The sequence below is a fragment of the Octopus bimaculoides genome, chromosome 2 (genome assembly GCF_046866305.1).
Source record: "Octopus bimaculoides isolate indiv1 chromosome 2, ASM4686630v1, whole genome shotgun sequence".
Taxonomy (NCBI): domain Eukaryota; kingdom Metazoa; phylum Mollusca; class Cephalopoda; order Octopoda; family Octopodidae; genus Octopus; species Octopus bimaculoides.
This window is the reverse complement of record NC_142929.1, coordinates 127193698-127215726: the sequence shown is the minus strand read 5'-3', so window position 1 is coordinate 127215726 and position 22029 is coordinate 127193698. Positions and strand designations below refer to the sequence as shown.

Sequence of the window (22029 nt, the reverse complement as noted above, 5' to 3'; positions counted from 1 at the left end):
TCCCACTGCGTGGCACCTTGGGCAAGTGTCTTCTACTATAGCTTCGGGCCAACCAAAGCCTTGTGAGTGGATTTGATAGACGGAAACTGAAAGAAGCCTGTCGTATATATGTATATGTATATATATGTGTGTGTGTTTGTGTGTCTGTGTTTGTCCCGCCAACATCGCTTGACAACCGATGCTGGTGTGTTTACGTCCCCGTAGGATAACGGTTCGGCAAAAGAGACCGATAGAATAAGTACTAGGCTTACAAAGAATAAGTCCTGGGGTTGATTTGCTCGACTAAAGGCGGTGCTCCAGCATGGCCGCAGTCAAATGACTGAAACAAGTAAAAGAGTAAAAGAGTAATTGGTGGACTCAGTATTCAAAGTATAGTCATATTTAAACAAACTTATATATATTTTACAGTATGCATGTATGTATGTGTGTGTGTGTGTGTGTGTGTGTGTGTGTGTGTGTGTGTGTGTGTGTGTGTGTGTGTGCATACATATATTTACATGCACATATATATACGCACGCATCCTTATTCATGCTAGTTTGAGAGGTCGTCAAAAGCATATGTATGGTTCTTGAAAAGAGAATGTGTCGTGTGAGATAATTTATTTTAAAAAGTTGTAAACAGATACCATTAGGTTTTTGTTTTCTTTCTCCAACGAAAGACGAAATTTCAGGTTAATAAAGAATTTTGGGGCGTACAGTATTCAATGCATTAATAATTAAATTGTTTAAACATTGTTAATTTATCCTTATACTCACCGAGCTAATATAAGAGCACAATTGCTTGATGTCCACAAATTCTCTGACGTAAGCAGTGACGTCACAGTGTCGATCATGGAACTAATACACCGGGATTCGAGCATCCAGTCACGACCTCTTTGAGATTCTGCCTGCATTGAATAAAGTAAGTGACTTTTAAATTGGTAAAAGAGTATAGCATAAGGAATATCTTTACTCCTTTTTCTGAAAGTTTCCTGAACATTAGCTTCGCAAAGGTCATTGTTCTGATGTAACAGAAGAAAACTAGATATATATATATCCCATATATTATATGCACCACCCAAAAGTAGGCGACATCTTTCTTTACATCACCAGGGTGAAAATGAGTAAGAAAGAAATATATATTTGATGTCAGTAAAAAAAACCCAGCTCCAATAAACCAGGGAAGGAGCAGCTAAATTTCCCTGAAATCATATCCAGTGATCTTAAGAAAAGAAAGAGATTAGTGAATAATATAGTCCTGAATACATTAATTTTGAGCATAAGTTGGGGTGGTTACGGTTGGAGGTTAGCTTGAGGCTCCCGGACTAGTTCAGTGAGAAGAAAAAAGCCACCTTCATTCCCAAGACTAAAAACACAGCAAGCCCTAAAACTACACAGCTTTTCCACGGCTCACAAAGCTTTCTCTGCAATAATATCGCAGAGAGTAAGTAAACACTGAGGCAAAAAACGGTCTGTTTCCAGAAGTAAAAAAAAAAAGGGATGTTCCAAAGGCTCATATTACAGAAAAGATCAATTACTAATCAACAAAGCCATAATCGAAAACTGCAGGGAAAGAAAGAAGAGTCTGAACATGGCATGTAGTGACTATTAGGAGGCTTTTGATATCATTCCCTACACGTAGATCCTTCTAAAATTAGCCATGAGTAAGGCAACACTAGTAATAAGAAGTCTCATGAAACACGTCATAAGCAAGTGACAAACTATTGTGCAGATACAATTAAAACAGGGATTTATAAAAACTAGACCTATTTCCATGAGAAGAATGTTTGAAATGACTCCTTCTCCCTCTCCGTTATTTTTCTGTCTGGTGCTAACCCCTTTAACTGCCATGTTAAACTGGACTTGAATACAAATGCTATGGTAGGACAATCAAACATTTTCTGTGTATGAACGAACTCAAGCTGTGACCTGTGATTGATAAGCAATTAGAAGCAGAAAGCACGGGCATTCATTAGAAAAATGGAGATGAGATTTGGATTAGAAAAATGCGCCAAGGCAACCATAATTAATATCATGCTTATAAAGAAACTGACAAGGATTAATTAAAGACATTAATATCATACTGCTAAAGAAAGTGGGACGAGAAAATTACGACAAACACAAGCATACTTAATATTTAAAGATTAATGGAGTTGACAGTGTACAACACATACAAATGAAAGAAAAGATTAATAAGGAAAACTATAGATGTATTAGATTATTACATAAAACAGAGTTGAATGCAATAAATAAAGTAAAAAGTTTTAACACTTTAACTATCTCAATAATAAATCAGAGTTATAATAGTCTCGAGTAGACGTTAAACAAACTAGTTATTGGTGGCATTGGGAATAGGGTTATTTCATTTGCTTCTGCTCTGGTCCTCATTGAAATTGCAAACGGTGGTGCTTTGAAAACAACGGTAGCAGAAACCTAAATGTCTTTCACGTCTAGGGTGAGGCTTGAAGTTGTTGTTGTCTCTGCTGCTTTCTGCCATCCTCTTTTGTTATAGGCTTTCAAGTGGTCTTTATTACCACATATATAGTATCTAAACCTCCTGTCCACCAGTCTGAGTAACCTCGTCTCCACTCCCTCTGTGAGCTATAGCTTTGAGGTAGACATTATGTGGCTTTAAGGTCATTACGAATCAGAGGTCGGTACGGAATCTACAAGGTCATATACTGTTGGAGTTCGCCTCCACGATCACCACATGTCCATTCTGTGTTGAAAAGGTGACATCAGACCAAGAGTCAACGTCCATGTCAATATTTCTTGCAATGATATTCATATTTCTGAAATCCATGTACTGTGGACCACTCAATGTGCAGGTGTATGGTGTGCCAGTTCTACTTATCTCCTCGTCTCATTGCAGCATATTTCGAAAGAGCAGATTAACAACTGCTTTCAAACTTACGGAAAGACAGCATATGTATACGTGGTACTCAATGCAACCCTGATGTAATACCAGGTAGTGGCTCTCATGGTTTCTGATCTTAACTGATTGAAACTGTTAACGTGTACATCTGTTGTCTTGATGTAAAAGAGTGGGTACAGCAAATATTCTACTCAATACCACAGATGAGCTTGTCAGTTGCTGAAGATAAAGAGCTTTTAAATGAAAGTTACATGAAAGGTAAAGACCAATTGAATGAAAGATGATCAACCAGACAGCTCACCAAAGTTCCTAAAGTGCCTGAAGCGTTCATTACATTCTCAGGATCACTTGACGCAAGTAGGCTGACCAAAGAATCCAACATCAAAGTAGTTGCGCAACTGTTGACCGATTCTAAGGAAGACGTTTTATTTCCAATGGAATAAATTCTTTCAAATCCTTGTTCAGTTTCTGCCAAAATTCCAAGAATATATGCTGCATTTCCAGATGTTCTGAAAATATAATTACAAAATTAAGAAGTAATAAAACCCAGCGTTCGTAAAGAAATATATGCACAAGGCCAGATATTTTTGGAACTGGTGTGGTTGATTGTATCGACCCCAATAATTTGACTGTTGTTTTATTTTATCATTATTGTTATCTATCTATCTATCTATCTATCTATCTATCTATCTATCTATCTATCTATCTATCTATCTATCTATCTATCTATCAATATATATATATATATATATATATATATATATAGGTAATAATTATTCACTCCCTGATAGTAAACCGTAGATTTTCTGCGGTATTGCTTGTGACGCACATGGTGATTCTTGAGGAGGGATATGGACTGACTCGCCAATATAAATTCGGAAATGCTGCTTCTCTTATGTGATGCGCGATGTCGCTTGGTCGAGCATACATGATTTTTGCCAGCATTTCCAAATTTATAATCTAGAATATCATACTGATGACGAAAATGAAGGTTTTTACTATTCTGATCCAGAAACGCGTCTATGATTGACTAAGACTGGTTAGTTTCGTTATTTTTTCTTCTTGTTTTGCCTTTGTGAGTTACAAGTATTGCTATCTGTTGGAGACTTATTTTAGAATTAGCACTTTAACTGCTATTTCTAAATTTCGGTATGTGGTGAAGCAACTGTTGTTGATCCCTTAATTATGTATATATATATATATATATATATATATATATATATATATATATATATATATATTGATATGTCGATCCGGTGAAGAGGTGAGAGGTAGAAAGTTAGATAAACACAATTAGACTTGATACGTATATTTACATGGAGTAAAAAAAATACAGAATGACAATAAAATATAAAAAATATATGTAGATATTATATAATGTTTTATCGTGACAGCTGTTTCAAGAAGCCAAGAGTTATGTAATAACCATATTTTACAAGTGATATGTCTACAATGTCACAGGTATGCAACAGGTGACCAGTCAAATGAAGATATTACAGCAAGTCTGGCTTCTCTTAGAGAAGATTGGAAAACGCTCTCACCATCTGACTGTACACATACACATACACACACACGTATGGATGTATGTATGTATATACAGAGAGAGAGAGAGAGAGAGAGAGAGAGAGAGAGAGAGAGATTCATAAATAAGTAAAAAGATATACCAGTCATTTGAAAACTTACACGTATTAACTCTAATATTTTCCGTCAATTAGTAATTCACCAACATTATTATTACTTTCTTACATTCTTACAAAGCTGTACACTAACAGACATAGCTCTAGTCTATTAAAGCAATTCCAGTACTTGTCTGAAAAGGATCTCATCGATTACAGGAAGGTCAAATGTCAACGTTAACGAAATTTGAAATCATGAAATCAGAATGTAGAAATATGAAACTATACTCTTCGACATTTTTTTGGCTGCTTTCACTAATATTAATTGTTGAAGGTTTAGAGAAGAGACATTAATAGACATTGTTACAGGAACATGTGACAACACGTGTACATCATTGTATAGCAGTAAATGCATATTAATATCCGCGCACACGCATCACACACACACATATACACACACGCATACACACGAACAACTTCGCACATCTATGTATGTGCTTGAATTTATACAGACATACGGTAGAGCAGTAGTTCTGAAACAGTGGACTGCAAGGGGTGTCTTAGTGTGCCACGAATATTAGCGCGCGCGCGTGCGTGCATGTGTGTATGTGAGTGTGTGTGTGGTAGTCTGAGAAAGACAGTTCTGCAATTTCTTGCAGAACAACCTGCATAAATTATTTGGTTTTTTATTAATCAAATGTATATGCTGTACATTAACTCACTCCCTCCATCAAATCGATGTTTCCTGGACAGGTGCATGGTGTACCACACGCGTCAGATGTCGAAATGATCGCAGAGCAACGTGAGAGTAAGCGTTTTGTGCAAGAACACAACGCGCCACTAGATCCAGGATTTAAAACCCCGATCTCGCGGTCATGAGTGCAACGCCCTAAACCAAGGTCGGATTAAAACCCATAGAGGCTCTAAGCACTTAAAAGGTTTTGGTGCCCTCAAGTATATGTAAATGGTTCAAAATGTAAATGATAATAAACCGTAAAATAAATTTTTATTTTTCAAAATGAGGCAAACTAATAGTAAAATGGAAAATAATGTTTATTTTTGTATTCTTCCATTTTGTTTATATTTAAAAAAATTTCTCCTTCGTTTTTCTTTTTTAAATTGCAATGTGTTCGATGATATCATTAAAATTCATTTTACGTAAAACTTCTGCTTCTCTACTTAGTAGAGATAAGGCATTACGAATATTATTTTAGCAAGTTTAAAGTGATTTCTTTCGTGCCGTAAACCATTTTCATTTCTGTGGTGTCCCCATCTCTTGATGCCCTAAGCACGTGCTTATTTTGTTTAATGGGTTAACCGAGCACTGCCCTAAACGCTAGATCAGTCGCTCTCCATATGTGTGTGTGTGTGTTTAATTTGAGACTTCAGAAAGTACAGGCGAAAGGATGAGAGGCAAGTCGACCCAAAAACTTGGGCTCAGAACGTAAAGACGGAGGAAATGCCGCTAAGCATTTTGTCCAATATGTTATCGATTCAACCAGCTCACCACCTTATACAGTAATCCCTCGACTATCGCAGGTGTTACGTTCCAAAACCCCACGCAAGAGGTGAAAATCCGCGAAGTAGAAACTGTTTCTTATTATTTTTATAATTTGTATACGTGATCTGATCAATAGTAACAAAGCTAAAGCACGCAAACTGAAACTGCTCGGCGGCACAGATTGATTTTGTACTCTGCTGTGTATGCTCACTAAGTTTTAACGTTCTAGCATTAAATTTTGCCAAAAGCTTGGCGATACCTGCTGAAAGGCCTATGCAAAGTTTTCAAAAAGTTCTCGACACACTCAAGATTTTGTGCAACTGAAACCCGAGTGTCTTTTTGGTCAGCTGAAAGCAGTTTTGGCACAAACTTGGCAGACACGCGTCTCATACCCAAATCTTCAGTGATAATGGACTGAACTGAATCGTAACTAATCTGCACATCTTCTGTTAACTCACGGGTGGTGATTCGTCGATTTCCACTCACAGCTGCACGCACATCTGCAATATTTTTCCCAAGTCAGTATCGACATTTTTTCGACCATCTTGGAAACGTCTGAACCACTCGTCCACTTGTGTGCGTCTCCATACACTTTCTGCTACTTTGCGTAGGCCTCTGAGCAGGTATCGTCATGACAACTTTCTCTGTTATGGTCAATTCGACGATCACACGCTACACACCCTTCCAAGCACTGCTGTAAACAACAGAAGTGAGCTAGAACGTTAAAACTTAGTGCGTATGCACAGCAGAGTTCAGGGTCAATCTTTGCCCAACAGCTTCGCGCTGCGCGCTTTAGCTTCGTTACTGTGACAACAGTCCGGATACTTATTGATCAGACCTCGTATATTTATTTTATTATAAAATGGAAAACAACACCACTTACTCGCCTCCCGAGTTTCATTTTCCATACAGTATGTGCGATTCTTTGTTTACTCATCTACGGTAGACTACGTATTTTCTTTTTAGTATATTTTAGTTAATGTTTTGTGCAGTGCAGTACTATACTTTATTTTTATTTATTAATTCATTAATTTTTAGGCATCAAAATGCTTATTTTACCTCAGAAATAATTAAAATTAAAAAAAAATATGAATACCCATCGACCACAGAAACCCGAGATATACTGAGGAGCCGGCAATATAAATTTACACATATTAGCCAGAAAAATCCGCGATGTACTGAGGGTGCGATAGCTGAACCGCGATATAGCAAGTGATTACTGTACACCTATTTAATTAATAAAACAATGAATACGATAGGTTACTCTTTTACTTGTTTCAGTCATTTGACTGTGGCCATGCTGGAGCACTTTTGTATTTAAATATATTTTTCTCTAATTCTATTTCAACTTGTCGTATTACATATGCAAAACTCTACTATCTGAATTTAACATCACTCTTTGTTTCTGTGATTTTCTCTTTCACTTTGAGTGTGTGTGTGTGTGTGTGTGTGTGTGTGTGTGTGTGTGTGTGTGTGTGTGTGTGTGTGTGTGTGTGTGTGTGGAGGGGTAGCGTTCCACCAAGCCAGGTATGTGCACTCATCCTCCACTGTTATGGTAGAGGATATCTATATCATTGAGATGAAATTTCGAAAATCAAGACCGCACCAGATTTGAAAGTAAAGGTGACACACATTATCTCAGCAGGGAAACAAATGGGTTAGATGCTTGGAATGGATTTGTTGAAACAACGTTTGAGAGTTGAGTGGTTTAAAACTCAAACTACATCTGTTAAAACCTAGTAACTCCAAAAGATAAATTGTCTTGGAAACAAATATTCAAGACATAAAAACATTGATAATCTTGAACAACATAGAAGATTCATTTAAGCAGATACTAGAAGGAATATTTTGTAAGTTTACAAAATGTGATGCATGAGATTTTATTCCGTAAGCTGTAAAATTATGTCATTGACGACAAAAAAAGATGTATTTCTCTGTCTAGCTATATTTTGTAGTATATATCCTTCGCCATTTGGGAAAAGGAGAGTTTATAAAATGCTAGCGAGGAAGAAGTTTCAATGCACCTTATAAGCTCTAAAATGATGTCTTTGATGGCAAGAAGAGTGGCCTTTTGTGGTCTAATGACGACATTTTGTAGTGTATCTTTCGTCGTTTGGGAACAGGGGAAGTTACAAAATACTTTATGAACAAAAACTAGCGAGGAAGAAGTTTCTATGCACTTAAAATGTTGCAGAAATGTCGAATGAAAAGATCATTTTGTGATTTATTTTCTAATTGATTTATTTCTGTAATTTATTGCTAAGTAAACAACTCATGTTCCCGCGACTCATGCACTAATATCCGCTCCCGTCAGTTTTACACAAGTGCGACGATTGGATTGTATGAATCAAGGATATATCGATAACACATTGCACAACATAAAATGAGGCAATAAAATATTTTCTCTGCTAGGTGCAAGTTTTTTTAGGTACAGGTTATAAACGTTTTTAATATGGCATAATATTATAGACATTATAACATATAGGCATTATATGTTATAGATGTATCTGTGAATGATACAAACCAGTTGCCGCATCTGTCATGAATATCTTATAAGTGTGATTATTGTTGTTGTTTATTGTTTGTTCCTTCTCAAGCAATGCCTGGTTCATAAGGGCCGGTTTCCCGGTTTCATTGGCGTATAGGTTCCCCACCTGGAGAGGACTCCAGGCCGTCGCAGGTGAGCTGCTAACTGCAGGAGGAAAGAGTGAGAGAAAATTGTGACGAAAGAGTCAGCAGTAGTTCGCCATTATCTTCTGCTGGAGCCACGTAGAGCTTAGGTGTTTCGCTCATAGACATACATATCGCTCGGTCTGAGATTCAAGCTCGCGATCCCTTGACCGCGAGTCCGCTGCTCTAACCACTAGACCATGTACCTCCACAAGTGTGATAATTTACATGAATTATATGAGCGATACTTTAGATCTCGGAATATTAGTAATATTTTATCGATATCTTTTATTTTGTTTATCTTGTTTCAGTTATTTAACAGCGACCAAGCTGGAGCACCACCTTGAAAAGTTTTAGTCGAACAGATCGGCTCTAGCGCATTTTTTTAATGTAAGTCAAGTACTTAGTCTATTGATCTCTCTTGTCAGACCGCTAAGTTAGAGAAATAACACAGACACCCGCACATCGATTTATATGTATGTCATTATTCAGTTATTTCAAGATTTCTTGCCAATAGAGAAAGAATCGGTTCCTAACCTAGATCCGAGGTTCCTTCATTGGAATTTCAACATCAACAACAGAGCATTTTTGTATGTATGTATGTATGTGTCTAGGACTGCGGTCAACCTGGGGCACCACCTTGAAGAGTAGTTTTAGTCGAACAGATCAACCCCAGTACTTTGTTTTTTCATCTTGTACTAATTCTATCGAACTCTTTTTGTCGAAACGCTAAGTAACGAGGGTGTAAACATACAAACACCGATCGTTAGACAGTGGGAAACGGAAGACATAAACACAATGACACACACAACACACACACACACACACACACACGACAAACTTCTTTTAGTTTCCGTCAACCAAATACACAGACGAGGATTGATCAGCTCGAGGCTATAGTGGAAGACACTTGCCCAAAGTGCTACGAAGTAGGACTGAACCCGGAACCATATGGTTGGGAAGCAAACTTCTTACCTCACAGGAGATATAAGGAAGCTCAAGTCATATATATATATATATAAGGAAGCTCAAATTTGATTGTTGTTGTTGTTTAATCCAGGTAAACTTTGTCCAAGACAATAACCATTCCTTCCTATTTTCAAACAATATTTTCATCACTGTCTTACCTGATATGTTCTAATTAAGATTGTAAGGTGTAGCTTGACGAATTTGGGTGCTATTTCTAACTGATTGAATGGCAGCATTGAGGCTGCCTTTATGACTCGGAACGTTAACTTTGTCGGGATCGTCTGTAAAAACAAGTTCAGTGTTTTACGATTATTCCGTGTGTGTGTGTGTGTGTGTGTGTGTGTGTGTGTGTGCGCGTTTCTACATGTGTGTGTAGGGAGAGACAGAATGAGATAAAGAAAATTAGGAGGCTCAAGTATAATGTCGGACATTCCCTGGTGTATTAGACCCAAGGTTGTAGCTCATTATCCCTACAATACAGTGTGTGTGTTGGCACTCCGTCGCTTACGACGTCGAGGGTTCCAGTTGATCCGATCAACGGAACAGCCTGCTCGTGAAATTAATGTGCAAGTGGTTGAGCACTCCATAGACACGTGCACCCTTAACGTAGTTCTCGGGGATATTCAGCGTGACACAGTGTGACAAGGCTAACCCTTTTAATTACAGGCACAACAGAAACAGGAAGTAAGAGTGAGTGAAAGCTGTGGTGAAAGAGTACAGCAGGGTTCGCCACCATCCCCTGCCGGAGCCTCGTGGAGCTTTAGGTGTTTTCGCTCAATAAACACTCACAATGCCCAGTCTGGGGATCGAAACCGCGATCCTATGACCACGAGTCCGCTGCCCTAACCACTGGACCATTGCGCCTCCACTATCCCTACGATAGCCGCAGTTCTATGTTTACTAGTTAAACAAACAAAACATTAAAAACACGTAAACTTAGTGACAAAGTGTAGATATGTGCTCCCCACCACCACACTCCCATAAATAAAAAGACGAAAAGTATGTGTGGTTACGTGTGTCTGCGACATCCTTCAAAACATGTGTATTTGTACGTACGTACCTGATATCCGTTGATGACAGCAATTTTATTAAGCGTGACAACAAATCCTCTGAACCTGGATGAGTTAAAATCTTTGTAGTCGTTAAGCTTCTATCCTGGTGTAAATAATTCAAGAGTGATTCCGAAGACCTAGAAATTTCACAATCGTTCTCTTTTGTTAAAATGGTGGTCAACACACTTTCAAACTCCATTGTGAAATTGCATGTAGGTTGGTAAACCTGATACCGTTTCCCAATTAAAAGCTAGACATGTATTCATGTGTCTGCATCTGTAGATATTCACTTATATAACTGTATTACTAAACATTGCTCAATTATATGTGTATATATGATACATAAAGGTAGGGATAGTTTCCATGTATGTCTGTTTTTCGTTGATTTCATTTTACAGTGCCGGATGAGTCAAAATGTATTATATGTACGAATGTGCATATATAAGTCGAGGTGTATGAGTAAATGCTGTTTAATGTATTTTATATGTATATTTATATATGGAGATTGAAGGTAATTATGCATGTATGAATGTATGCTTGCAAGCATGTATGTACATGATATATTTATACATATGACACGTATACGTATGTATGTAGGTAGGTATCTATGTATATGTGTGTGTGTATAGGGATTGTTAGATAGACAGACGGACAGACAGATAGATAGATAGATAGATAGATAGATAGATAGGTAGATAGATAGATAGATAGGTAGATAGATAAATAGATAGATAGGTAGGTAGATAGATAGATAGATAGATAGATAGATAGATAGATAGATAGATAGATAGATAGATAGATAGATAGATAGACAGATAGATAGATAGACAGATAGATATGTGCGTATATAGTGTATGTATCCAGTGAATATTGATTTTAATTACGTGTCTGCGTGTGTACGTATATCTATGTTTGGATATGTGCGTGTATCAATGTTTCAGTCAATATATGTATGTGTATTTCTTACAGAGTGTTATTATGTCTATATATTTATATATCTATATGTCTATATGTATTTCCGCGTAGTATGAATCTCAGTCAAGTTTCGAAGTTCATAATAAGCAATAAAATATCTATTACAAAAATATTTAATCAAGTCTTTTACTTTTCACCCCAATCTCTCGTTCACTGTCTTTGTCTGTCTTTCTCCACCCCCTCTCTCTCTCTCTCTTTCATACACTAACACACAAACACACACAGAACAACAACCACTCTCTCTTTCTCATTCTTTCTTTCTTCATTTCTCTATTAAATGTTTTCTTATGAACGATGTTGCACTAAATCTCAGCTTGTTTTCATACTCTCATGTGACTTGTCTTTCCTTCTGTCTCTAACCACTATATATCCTTCTAATCTCCCACTCCCTTATCCACTCTCTCACTCTCACTTCTCCCCCCCCCTCTCTCATTGCTACTTGATAACATCGAAAGACTAAATATGTTTATGCAGTGACCATGCCAACGAGATTATGAACTGACAAGTGTGCTATATTCCTCAAAGACAAGTTGGCTGATCAACTAAATCCCATTTCCGCAAAAGTTTAGTATACAAAACACAGAAGTGCAAAAGTTCGAAATTAAAATATAAAATGTGAACAACAAGAAGCATACATTGAAACTACGCGAATCTTTTGGTGCATCAAACAAACTGTTTAAGTCTAATAAGTGGGATCTTATCCTATTTCAGGTTTTTAATAACGGATAGAAATCATTGGAGAATTTCCCAGGTGTCCCTTCTGCATGAAAAATATACAGGATATTAGAGTATAGTATAAAGTATATTATATTAGAGCTAACAATATATTTTACCAACAGGAATTGATGCACGGTTAATCTTAACGTAGATTCTCTGGGAGATTCAGCGTGACACAGACTGTGACAAGGTTGGCCTTTTTGAATTACAGGTAAAACTCATTTTTACCAGCTGAGTGGACTAGAGCAATGGGGAAATGAACTGACTTGCTCAAGGATGCAACGTGCTGCCAGGACTCGAACTCACGGCCTTACGATCGTTGGCCGAATATCACAACCACAAAGCCACGTGCCTTCACGACAGAAGCACGTCACAGTGGTTATGAAAGAAAAAAAAACTGACGTTTGTCTGTCATCGATCCTGAAAATGATATTTTAATAAATTTGAAACTCAAAATGAAGTCGAGAAAATGATTTTAAATAATTTCATATAAAAAAAAATTCGTTGCTTAAGTTTCATCAAAACAAGGAAAATGGATTATGGATAAAAGGGAACAATTACTAAACCGTTTCATTAGTAGAAGTTAAAAGCGCGTCTCTGCATCCATCATTTGTTGGTGATTCTCTACTTCTAGCGGATACACCTTTGCATCACTCAAGCAACAACCCATGGGTCTGCTAAGGTGGTCACTGCTGGGGAGGATTTTCACGAGGTCGGAGCGCAGATCCTACCTTGGCCTATCTTAGTCGCCTTCTTACGACACGCAGAAGAAATGTTAGGTTTATTCTTTGGTATGACAGTCCCGGCGCAGCACTAGCACAACGTGAAATGAAGTGCTTTGCTCAAGAACACAACACGCCGCCCGATTTTGGAATCGAACCTACAATCTGGCGATTGAAAGTGCAGCACACATGACAATTAAAACCACGCGCCTTGACGTGAGATTTCTTTTAGACAAAGCAAAAGAACAATATTTCTTGCTCGGAGTATAATCGATTGAATCAATGCCACGATGGTACTGGTTTTTGCACTATCAACCCCGGCATGACATTTATTCAGAACGGTAAGACATCAATTTTTTTTTAGATATCATAAAGAATCTGAAATAACTGTCTTCTCTGTCAACCACTTAAAAGATGACAGCCAAAGGATCCTCTACACTCTTAAATTTACTCAGATCATTTAACTGTCTAATCACGTGATCGACCAAACTATCGGATGTTGTTACACATCGTTAGTCACAATGCACTTTGCATCGTTTTAGTTTTTGAATGATGCCACCCCGTTGGCTAGACGAGCAGGCCAACATCCCCTTTTCCTCTTCAGAAGGCTAGTCAACTGGAGTAACGTGAAATTAAGTGTTTTGCTCAAGAACACAACACGTCGTTCGGTTCGAGAATCGAACCACGCTAGATCGTGAGTGCTAGGCCACGCGCCTTAACACTAGGCCACGTACCTTCACACAACCGTCTAATAGAAATATAAATTAATTACAAACAGACAACAAAGTGTAGTCCTCGGTACAAAAGCCATGAGATGATCGTGGTTGGAAAGTCTTTTGTTTTAGGTCTGCTCAGTCAGAACTAATTTTCGACAAAACAACACCAACTCGAATGGCGAAGGATTAAATCACTAAGATCATCGACATAGCTTTATTCTGTTATCAGCCGGTTTCTCAGTTAATGGATTGTCGTTGTTGTATTGTTTTATCCTCTCCGTGACAAATAGCCTGACTACTTAAGTACATGGCCCAGTTCGTTTACCTTTCAGTCAGACAGAAGGTACAGTTTCCAGTTCCACGGAGTGGGATCTATTTAAAATGAACAGTTGTTTCCCTTGCTTGCACATGCTTAAGCAGAAAGTTCCAGTGAGCCTAGAGAAATGTACTGGAAGTGACATCACTGAATATTTATTGGAAATCCCCACGGAGTGTCCTTACGATACTACGGGTCGCGGGGGATTGAATTGCTGACCTCATCTTCCTATTAGTAAGAATATATGTTCTGTATTTGTTCACAACTTATCAGAAATTCACATGACCGAAGGTAAACATTGCTGTTAAGTTACAAATAATCCAGGGATTAAAGACAGATTAAGCTAACCCTTACAATTAAGTTCCCGAGTCCCCATTTCCTTTTAGCCAATAATGAAACTGTCTGAGTAAACTAACAGTTGAAGAAGTGAATTCGGGGAATTGGGTAATATTTCAAAACTTAGCTCTTAGTTTCTATATGTATGAATGTATGGGTGTACATGTATGTATGTATGTATGTATGTATGTATGTATGTATGTATGTATGTATGTATGTATGTACATTATGCATGTATGTATTTGAGTGTGCGTGTAAGTATTATATATGTATATACGTAAGCATGATCTTATTAATATTTATCTAGGTCTTTCGGTCGGTAACATAATAACAAGTCTATTTTAATGAAGTTTGGACAGTAGCAGCCATTCCAATTCATGTGTGTGCATGTATAAGCTGTGTCTGTAGTAGTTTGAAATATAGGATTTTGCTAGTATTTTACAGTGTGTATACACATATACCGTACATGTATATATGTATGCGTGTATAGAAGTATATATATTTCCTTCTGGATTTGTTTACTGTCACTAATAAGAAAAAGGCTGGTTTCCAGCCCAGTTGCATAGCTTTTTCACTGGAATTTAGGCACTTTGTGTGCATGTGATCCTCCCACAACAGCCCCGAACCGGCGGCCAATACATTGTGACTGAATTTGGTAGACAGAAACTATGTTTAAGCCCGTCGTATATATATATATATATATATATATATATATATATATATATATATATATGTGTGTGTGTGTGTGTGTGTGTGTGTGTGTGTGTGTGTGTGTGTTATATTATATGGTATATAGTGACATGACAAAAGTAAATAGACACCCTATAAAATATCGTTTTATGTTTATTCTAATTTGTGATGGTTTATATTTTTTATTAATTGACATTTTTATGTTTCAGGTTCTATATGTGATTGTTTAATCATGCCATGTATAAAAGAAGCCTTGGAACTATCTGAATTTCAAAAAGGCCATATCGTGGATTATTCTGGAGGTGGACATAGAGTAAATTCGCAGAAGACCTTGGGAGGACATCTCCTCCAGCAGGACACAGAAGTGTGTCGATAAGCCAGCTGGAGGAGATGTCCTCCTGGGGCCAAAAGCAACAGTAACATCCACCCCTAGGGGTCAGCCACATTTAAGTGGAAATATACTTCACTTTATATATATATATATATATATATATATATATATATATATATATATATATACATGCATGCACACACGTACACACATAGACATACATATGCATATATATACATGTATATGTGTGTCTATATGTCTGTGCATATGCGTATACACGACGGGCTTCTTTTAGTTTCCGTCTACCAAAACCACTCACAAGGCTTTGGTCGGCCGAGGCTATAGTAGAAGACACTTGCCAAAGGTGCGACGCAGTGGGACTGAACCCGGAACCATGTGGTTGGGAACCATGCTTCTTACCACACAGCCTCATATGTATATGTCTGTGTGTATATACATATATATTATGTATATGTATGTATATTCCTATACATACATACCCGCCTACATGAACACACATACACGTGTATGTATGTATGTATGTGTGTATGTATATATATATATATATATATATATATATATATATATAGAGAGAGAGAGAGAGAGAGAGAGTGTGAAATAAAAAGACAAAGAGAAGAGTGAGAGAGTGAAATAAAAAGGAAAGGAAGGAAGGAAGGAAGAAAGAAGGAAAGAGATGTCGAGTGAGTGGGTGCTCACGCGTGTTTACCCAATGCTGTTACATTTGAACATGTTACAGATTGTGTACGTATGTATATGTGTGTGTCTGCGTGCGCGCGTGTATATATATATATATATATATATATATATATATATATATATATATATATATGTTTTTTTCAGTCTTAATTTTCTCTCGCTCTCCCCTTACCCCTCTCTTACTCTCCTCTTCCCTCTCTCTCACTTTCCCCTTACCTCTCTCTCACTCTCTTCTTCTTTCTACTTCTTCCACTTCTCTCTCTCTCTCTCTCTCTTCTTCTTCTTTCTACTTCTTCCTCTACTCTCTCTCTCTCTCTCTCTCTCTCTCTCTCTCTCTCTCTCTCTCTCTCTCTCCCTTTCTCTCCCTTTCTCTCCATAGCAACATTTAAGTGGTCTCAGACGAAAACCTTTTAAGATAACCATGTCCTTGGAGATGGTTTGTAACGACTTCCCCTCCCCTCCATTAACCTGATCCTCAATAAGTGCAGACTGAAAACTGTTTTCAAATATCCGCCATTAACAGAAACTCATTTGTTTCATTTTCTTACCTTGTCTATGGATTTGGAGAAAAGAAAGCGGTTTAAATATGTTTACACATGTAAATGTGTGTGTGTAATATCTATGTATGCATGTGTGCATATGTGTATGCATGTGTGTATATGTTTATGTATGTGTGTACTTGTGTGCTGTACGGCGGACGCATTGTAGACAAATGGCTAAGATCGCTTCGCTAACGTCTTGTTTATGCTCTAACTGGTGACAAAAGAGAGAAAAAAAGACATTGTAAATCCTGAGGTATATTCTGAGATGGCAGAATCGTAAGCACGTCGGACAAAATGCTTGGTATCATTTCGTCCGTCTTTAACGTTCTGGGTTCATATTCCACCGAGGTCGACTTTGCCTTTCATCCCTTTCAGGGTCGATAGAATAAGTACCTGATGAAGACTGAAATTGCTAGCCTTGAACCAACATTTGAAATCATTATTATCTTTTCTACAAAGGCGGCGAGCTGGCAGAAGCCGGGCGAAATGCTTAGCGGTATTTCGTCCGCCGCTACGTTCTGAGTTCAAATTCCGCCGAGGTCGACTTTGCCTTTCATCCTTTCGGGGTCGATTAAATAAGTACCAGTTACGCATCGGGGTCGATATAATCGACTTAATCTGTTTGTCTGTCCTTGTTTGTCCCTTCTGTGTGTAGCCCCTCGTGGGCAATAAAGAAATAAGAAACGTTTGCACGCCGGGCGAAATACTTAGCGGTATTTCGTCTGCCGCTACGTTCTGAGTTCAAATTCCGCCGAAGTCGACTTTGTCTTTCATCCTTTCAGGGTCGATTAAATAAGTACCAGTTACGCATTGGAGTCGATATAATCGACTTAATCCGTTTGTCTGTCCCCTCTGTGTATAGCCCCTTGTGGGCAGTAAAGAAATAAGAAATGTTAGCACGTATTTCGTCTGTCTTTACGTTCTGAGTTCAAATTCCGCTGAGGTCGCCTCTGCCTTTCATCCTTTCAGGGCTGATAAATTTAGTACCAGTTGTGTACTGGGGTCGATCTACCCCCAAATTTCAGGCCTTGTGCCAATAGCAGAAAGGATTATTATCTTTTCTACAATAGATACAAGGCTTGAAATTTTGAGGGACGGGACAGTCGATTTCATCAACTCCAATACTCAGCTGGTATTTATTTTATCGACCCCGAAAGGATGAAAGGCGAAGTCGACCTCGGCAGAATTTGAACCCAGAACGTAAAGACGGGCAAAATGCCGCTAAGTATTTCTTCTTTTATTCTTTTGCTTGTTTCAGCCATTTGACTGCGGCCATGCTGGGGCACCGCCTTAAAGGGTTTTAGTCCAAGAAATCGAATCCAAGACTTATTCTTTGAAAGCCTAGTACTTATTTTATCGGTCTCTTTCGCCGAGCCACTAAGTTAAGGGGACATAAACACACTAACATCGGTTGTCAAGCGATGGCAAGGGGCGCACACACACACACACACACACACACACACATACATACATACATACATACATACATATATATATATATATATATATATATATATATATATATATATATATATATATACATATACATATATACGACGGGCTTTTTTCAGTTTCCGTCTACCAAATCCACTCACAAGGTTTTGGTCGGCCCGAGGCTATAGTAGAAGACATTTGCCCCAGGTGCCACGCAGTGGGACTGAACCCGGAACCATGTGGTCGGGAAGCAAGCTTCTTACCACACAGCTACGTCTGTGCCTTGTTTATTATTTATTTGTTTATTTATTTATTTTTGCACACTTCAGTGAGCAAGTGTCTCCCGCCATTGCTTGCCGTGTGACTCGGCACTTTGAAAAGTTATTCAGCAGATACCCCCTATTAATCTGTTCCGTGTTAGATTCTTATCTGGAACGCGGTGTTGGCCAGTTGGGGTTAGCGTCGCGCCTTCAACGGACTCCTATCAGGCACACTTCAAATCAACATGGTAACCTGAGAATTCTCCCACTTCGTGGGACGTCACTTATAATCACTAGTTTAGCAAGCTATTAGTTGCAGTTAATTAGTACTTAGTTAACTATTTAGACTACTTACGGGGGTTTTGTTAAGTGAAACTGGTGATTAAGCCACGCTTGACTAATCATAATATTCAGGAAGGCTGTGATATACTTTTAGTATAGAAATGGATACTCTCTTTCATTGTGATCTCCACTACTACTGCTGCTGCTACTGCTCTATATTCACACGCAGGGACATAGTCATAAATACGCATGTGCACGCGCGTGCGCACACACACGACCATACGCAAACGCATTCCTATCCAATACATACATAAGCAACAACAAATGTACACGCACACACACATAATAATAGGTGTACAGATACGCATTTGTTTTGTACTTAGGCAAACAATCATAAACACACACACACACACACACAGCCAAGCACACGCATACTCATAAAATATACACCTGTACAGATTAATTCGAATAGCTTAACATTCATAGTGTGGCAACACCTCAACTCGAGTTCAAGCTTACCAGTGATTTTACTTAACCTGCGGTGGCTGTTATATGTATATATATATATATATATATATGTGTATATACAAACAATATATGAGTATATGCATATATATGTACATGTATGTATCTACGTTCATCCACATGTACATATAGATACATAACTGGGTATATATATATATATATATATATATATATATATATATATATATATATATATATATATATATATATTATCAAAGCTTATACAAAGCTTTACATTTTACTTTTGACAATTTTTTTCTAAAAAAGTGAAACCGGTCAAGTCAATAAACGTCTCTAAAAGACCTTTGCATTTTCAAACCTTCTTTCATATGTGTGTTTGTGTGTGTGTGTGTGTGTGTGTGTGTGTGTGTGTGTGTGTGTGTGTGTGTGTGTGTGTGTGTGCGTGTGCGTGCGCAGGAGTGGATGTGTGGTAAGTAGCTTGCTTACCAACTACATGGTTCCGGGTTCAGTCCCGCTGCGTGGCACCTTGAGCAAATGTCTTCTACTATAGCCTCAGGCTGACCACCATGTATGTATGTATGTATGTGCGTGTGTGATGTGTCTTTGCGTTTGAATTTGTCCCTTTTCGGTAGACAACCAGTCCTGGTTTGCTTACGCCCTCGGAGAGTAGCGGTTCGGCAAAAAGATAGCGAAAGAATAAATTCCAGACTTTATGAAATATGTACTGGGGTCGATTTATTCGACTAAACTCTTCAACGTGGTGCGTCACTATGGCAGAAACAAGGAAAAGTATGGAAATTTTTCTGCCCTACCGCTACCCTTTTTCAATTTGCACAGCCGCTCTCGCCGCCACCATGAGAAACACACAGGTACGCACACACACACACACACGCACGCACACACACACACACACACACACACACACACACACACACACACCTGCAGGCGTACACACGCACATACATACACACACACACACACTCACACATACACACACTGTCCTAGCGTCTTATGAAAGGTAGGAATATTGGATAATGTATTCCAGGTTAGACTATGTCTGGACAGAAAAAGAAAAGAAAAAAGGGGAAAAAAAAAGAAAGGTCGTGATGTTCACGGCAGGAATGCCTTTGATCATAGACCCACTCAAGTAGGGCCGAATTGGGTTTAAACAACACCACTAACAACAACACGAACAACACTAGCAGCATTATAAACCGGAATAAAATAAGCAGACTTATCATGTGTCCCTTTCAGAGACTAATTTGTAGAATGCAATTTTCTCGAAAGTAAAACAGAGCGGGTGAAGAGGCGGGGGGTATTCGATGAGTCTTTAGAAGTTTATAATAGTTCTTTTTCTTTTTTCTTTTTACCTTTCCATATATCCAGACGTACGTTCAACAATTTCCAGCGTGTCGCTAGAGTAAACATTATTTGGCAAGGCGAAACTGATTTGAATGAAAAGAAAACTGTGGTCCTGTTTCTGAAGTTATTCGGCCTTAACAAGGAGCTGCCTTTCAATGAGCTGACACTTGTAAGACAGCTCAAAAGATATGACACCAGGCGTTTTCACGTTCCTACCTAATTGCCTACCTGTCCTACCTGTCTGTTTGTCTGTCTGTCTGTCTGTCTGTCTGTCTGTCTCTTGTCTCTCTCTCTGTCTGTCCGTTTCGTGCCAATTCTGCTTTTGGTATTCAGCGGCACCATCACCGATATCTCTCGTAATTGGGTAGAAACTGTGGTGATGATGATGATGCCGACGACGATGATGATGATGATGACGACGACGATGATGATGATGATGACGACGACGTTGGTGACGACGACGATGATTTGGATGATAAGGAGGAGAGGGGTGACCACGACGATGATGTCGACAACGATGAGGAGGAAGAGGAAGAAAGGGGAGGAGGATGTTGAGGAGAAGGAGTAAGGGAGAAGGATGCGGAAGAGAAGGAGGAGGGGAGAAGGATAAGGACAACAACAACTGCAATGACTACAACGACAACGACGACGCTGATGATGATGATGATGATGATGATGATGATGATGATGATGATGATATCGATGCTCTTGTTGCTGTTGATGATGATGACTGTAACGAAGATTATAACGAAGGTTGTGGTGGTGGTGGTGGTGGTGGCCACGATGGTAATGGCAAAGGCGACAGCGAATATGGCGATGACCTTAAACTGTAAAAACACCATTAAAACAAAATGAGCAGAAAAAGCAAATTTATTCAGATTAATAACAAAGCAACACACAACAATATCTGATAATTCTGCAGGAAGGAAGGAGGACAAAAAGAATTAAAATTGAAAACGGAGAAAATGGAAGAGATAAGATAATAGAACTGCTGGAACTGCTTCGAAGAAAATGTGAAGAGAATTGTTACCTCAGCCACCTAATCAGTGTACGATTGTTGCTGTTGGCATTCTGTCACTTACGACGTCGAGGGTTCCAGTTGATCCAATCAACGGAACAGCCTGCTCGTGAAATTAACGTGCAAGTGGCTGAGCACTCCACAGACACGTTGTACCCTTAACGTAGTTCTCGGGGATATTCAGCGTGACACAGTGTGACAAGGCTGACCCTTTGAATTACAGGAACAACAGAAACAGGAAGAGAGAGTGAGAGAACGTTGTGGTGAAAGAGTACAGTAGGGTTCACCACCATACCCTGCCGGAGCCTCGCGGAGCTTTAGGTGTTTTCACTCAATAAACACTCACAACGCCCGGTCTGGGAATCGAAACCGTGATCCTATGACCGCGAGTCCGCTGTCCTAACCACTGGGCCATTGCGCCTCCACCAATGTACAATTAAATAAAATGAAATAGAATAAGATA

At 38.5% G+C, this 22029-nt stretch overlaps 1 protein-coding gene across 7 annotated transcripts in view; it reads right to left on the bottom strand.

The window, feature by feature from the left end:
• LOC106871214 (uncharacterized) overlaps window positions 1–11948 on the bottom strand; it is a 57993-nt gene extending 46045 nt beyond the window's left edge. For 4 of the 7 annotated variants that reach the window (XR_016240742.1, XM_089347654.1, XM_089347655.1 and 1 more), the window contains exons 1-3: window positions 10671–11061; window positions 3156–3363; window positions 757–887 (exon numbers count right to left, since the gene is read on the bottom strand). Coding sequence is in view for 4 of the 7 variants with exons in the window: in XM_089347654.1 (XP_089203780.1) it covers window positions 757–887; window positions 3156–3363; window positions 10671–10861 (530 nt within the window). In the remaining 3 variants the exon portion in view is untranslated. Of the gene's footprint in view, window positions 1–756; window positions 888–3155; window positions 3364–10670 lie in introns of those variants that run through there. The other 3 variants (XR_016240743.1, XM_089347656.1, XM_089347658.1) reach the window with 3 other exon arrangements.
• Window positions 11949–22029: the final 10081 nt, after the last annotated feature.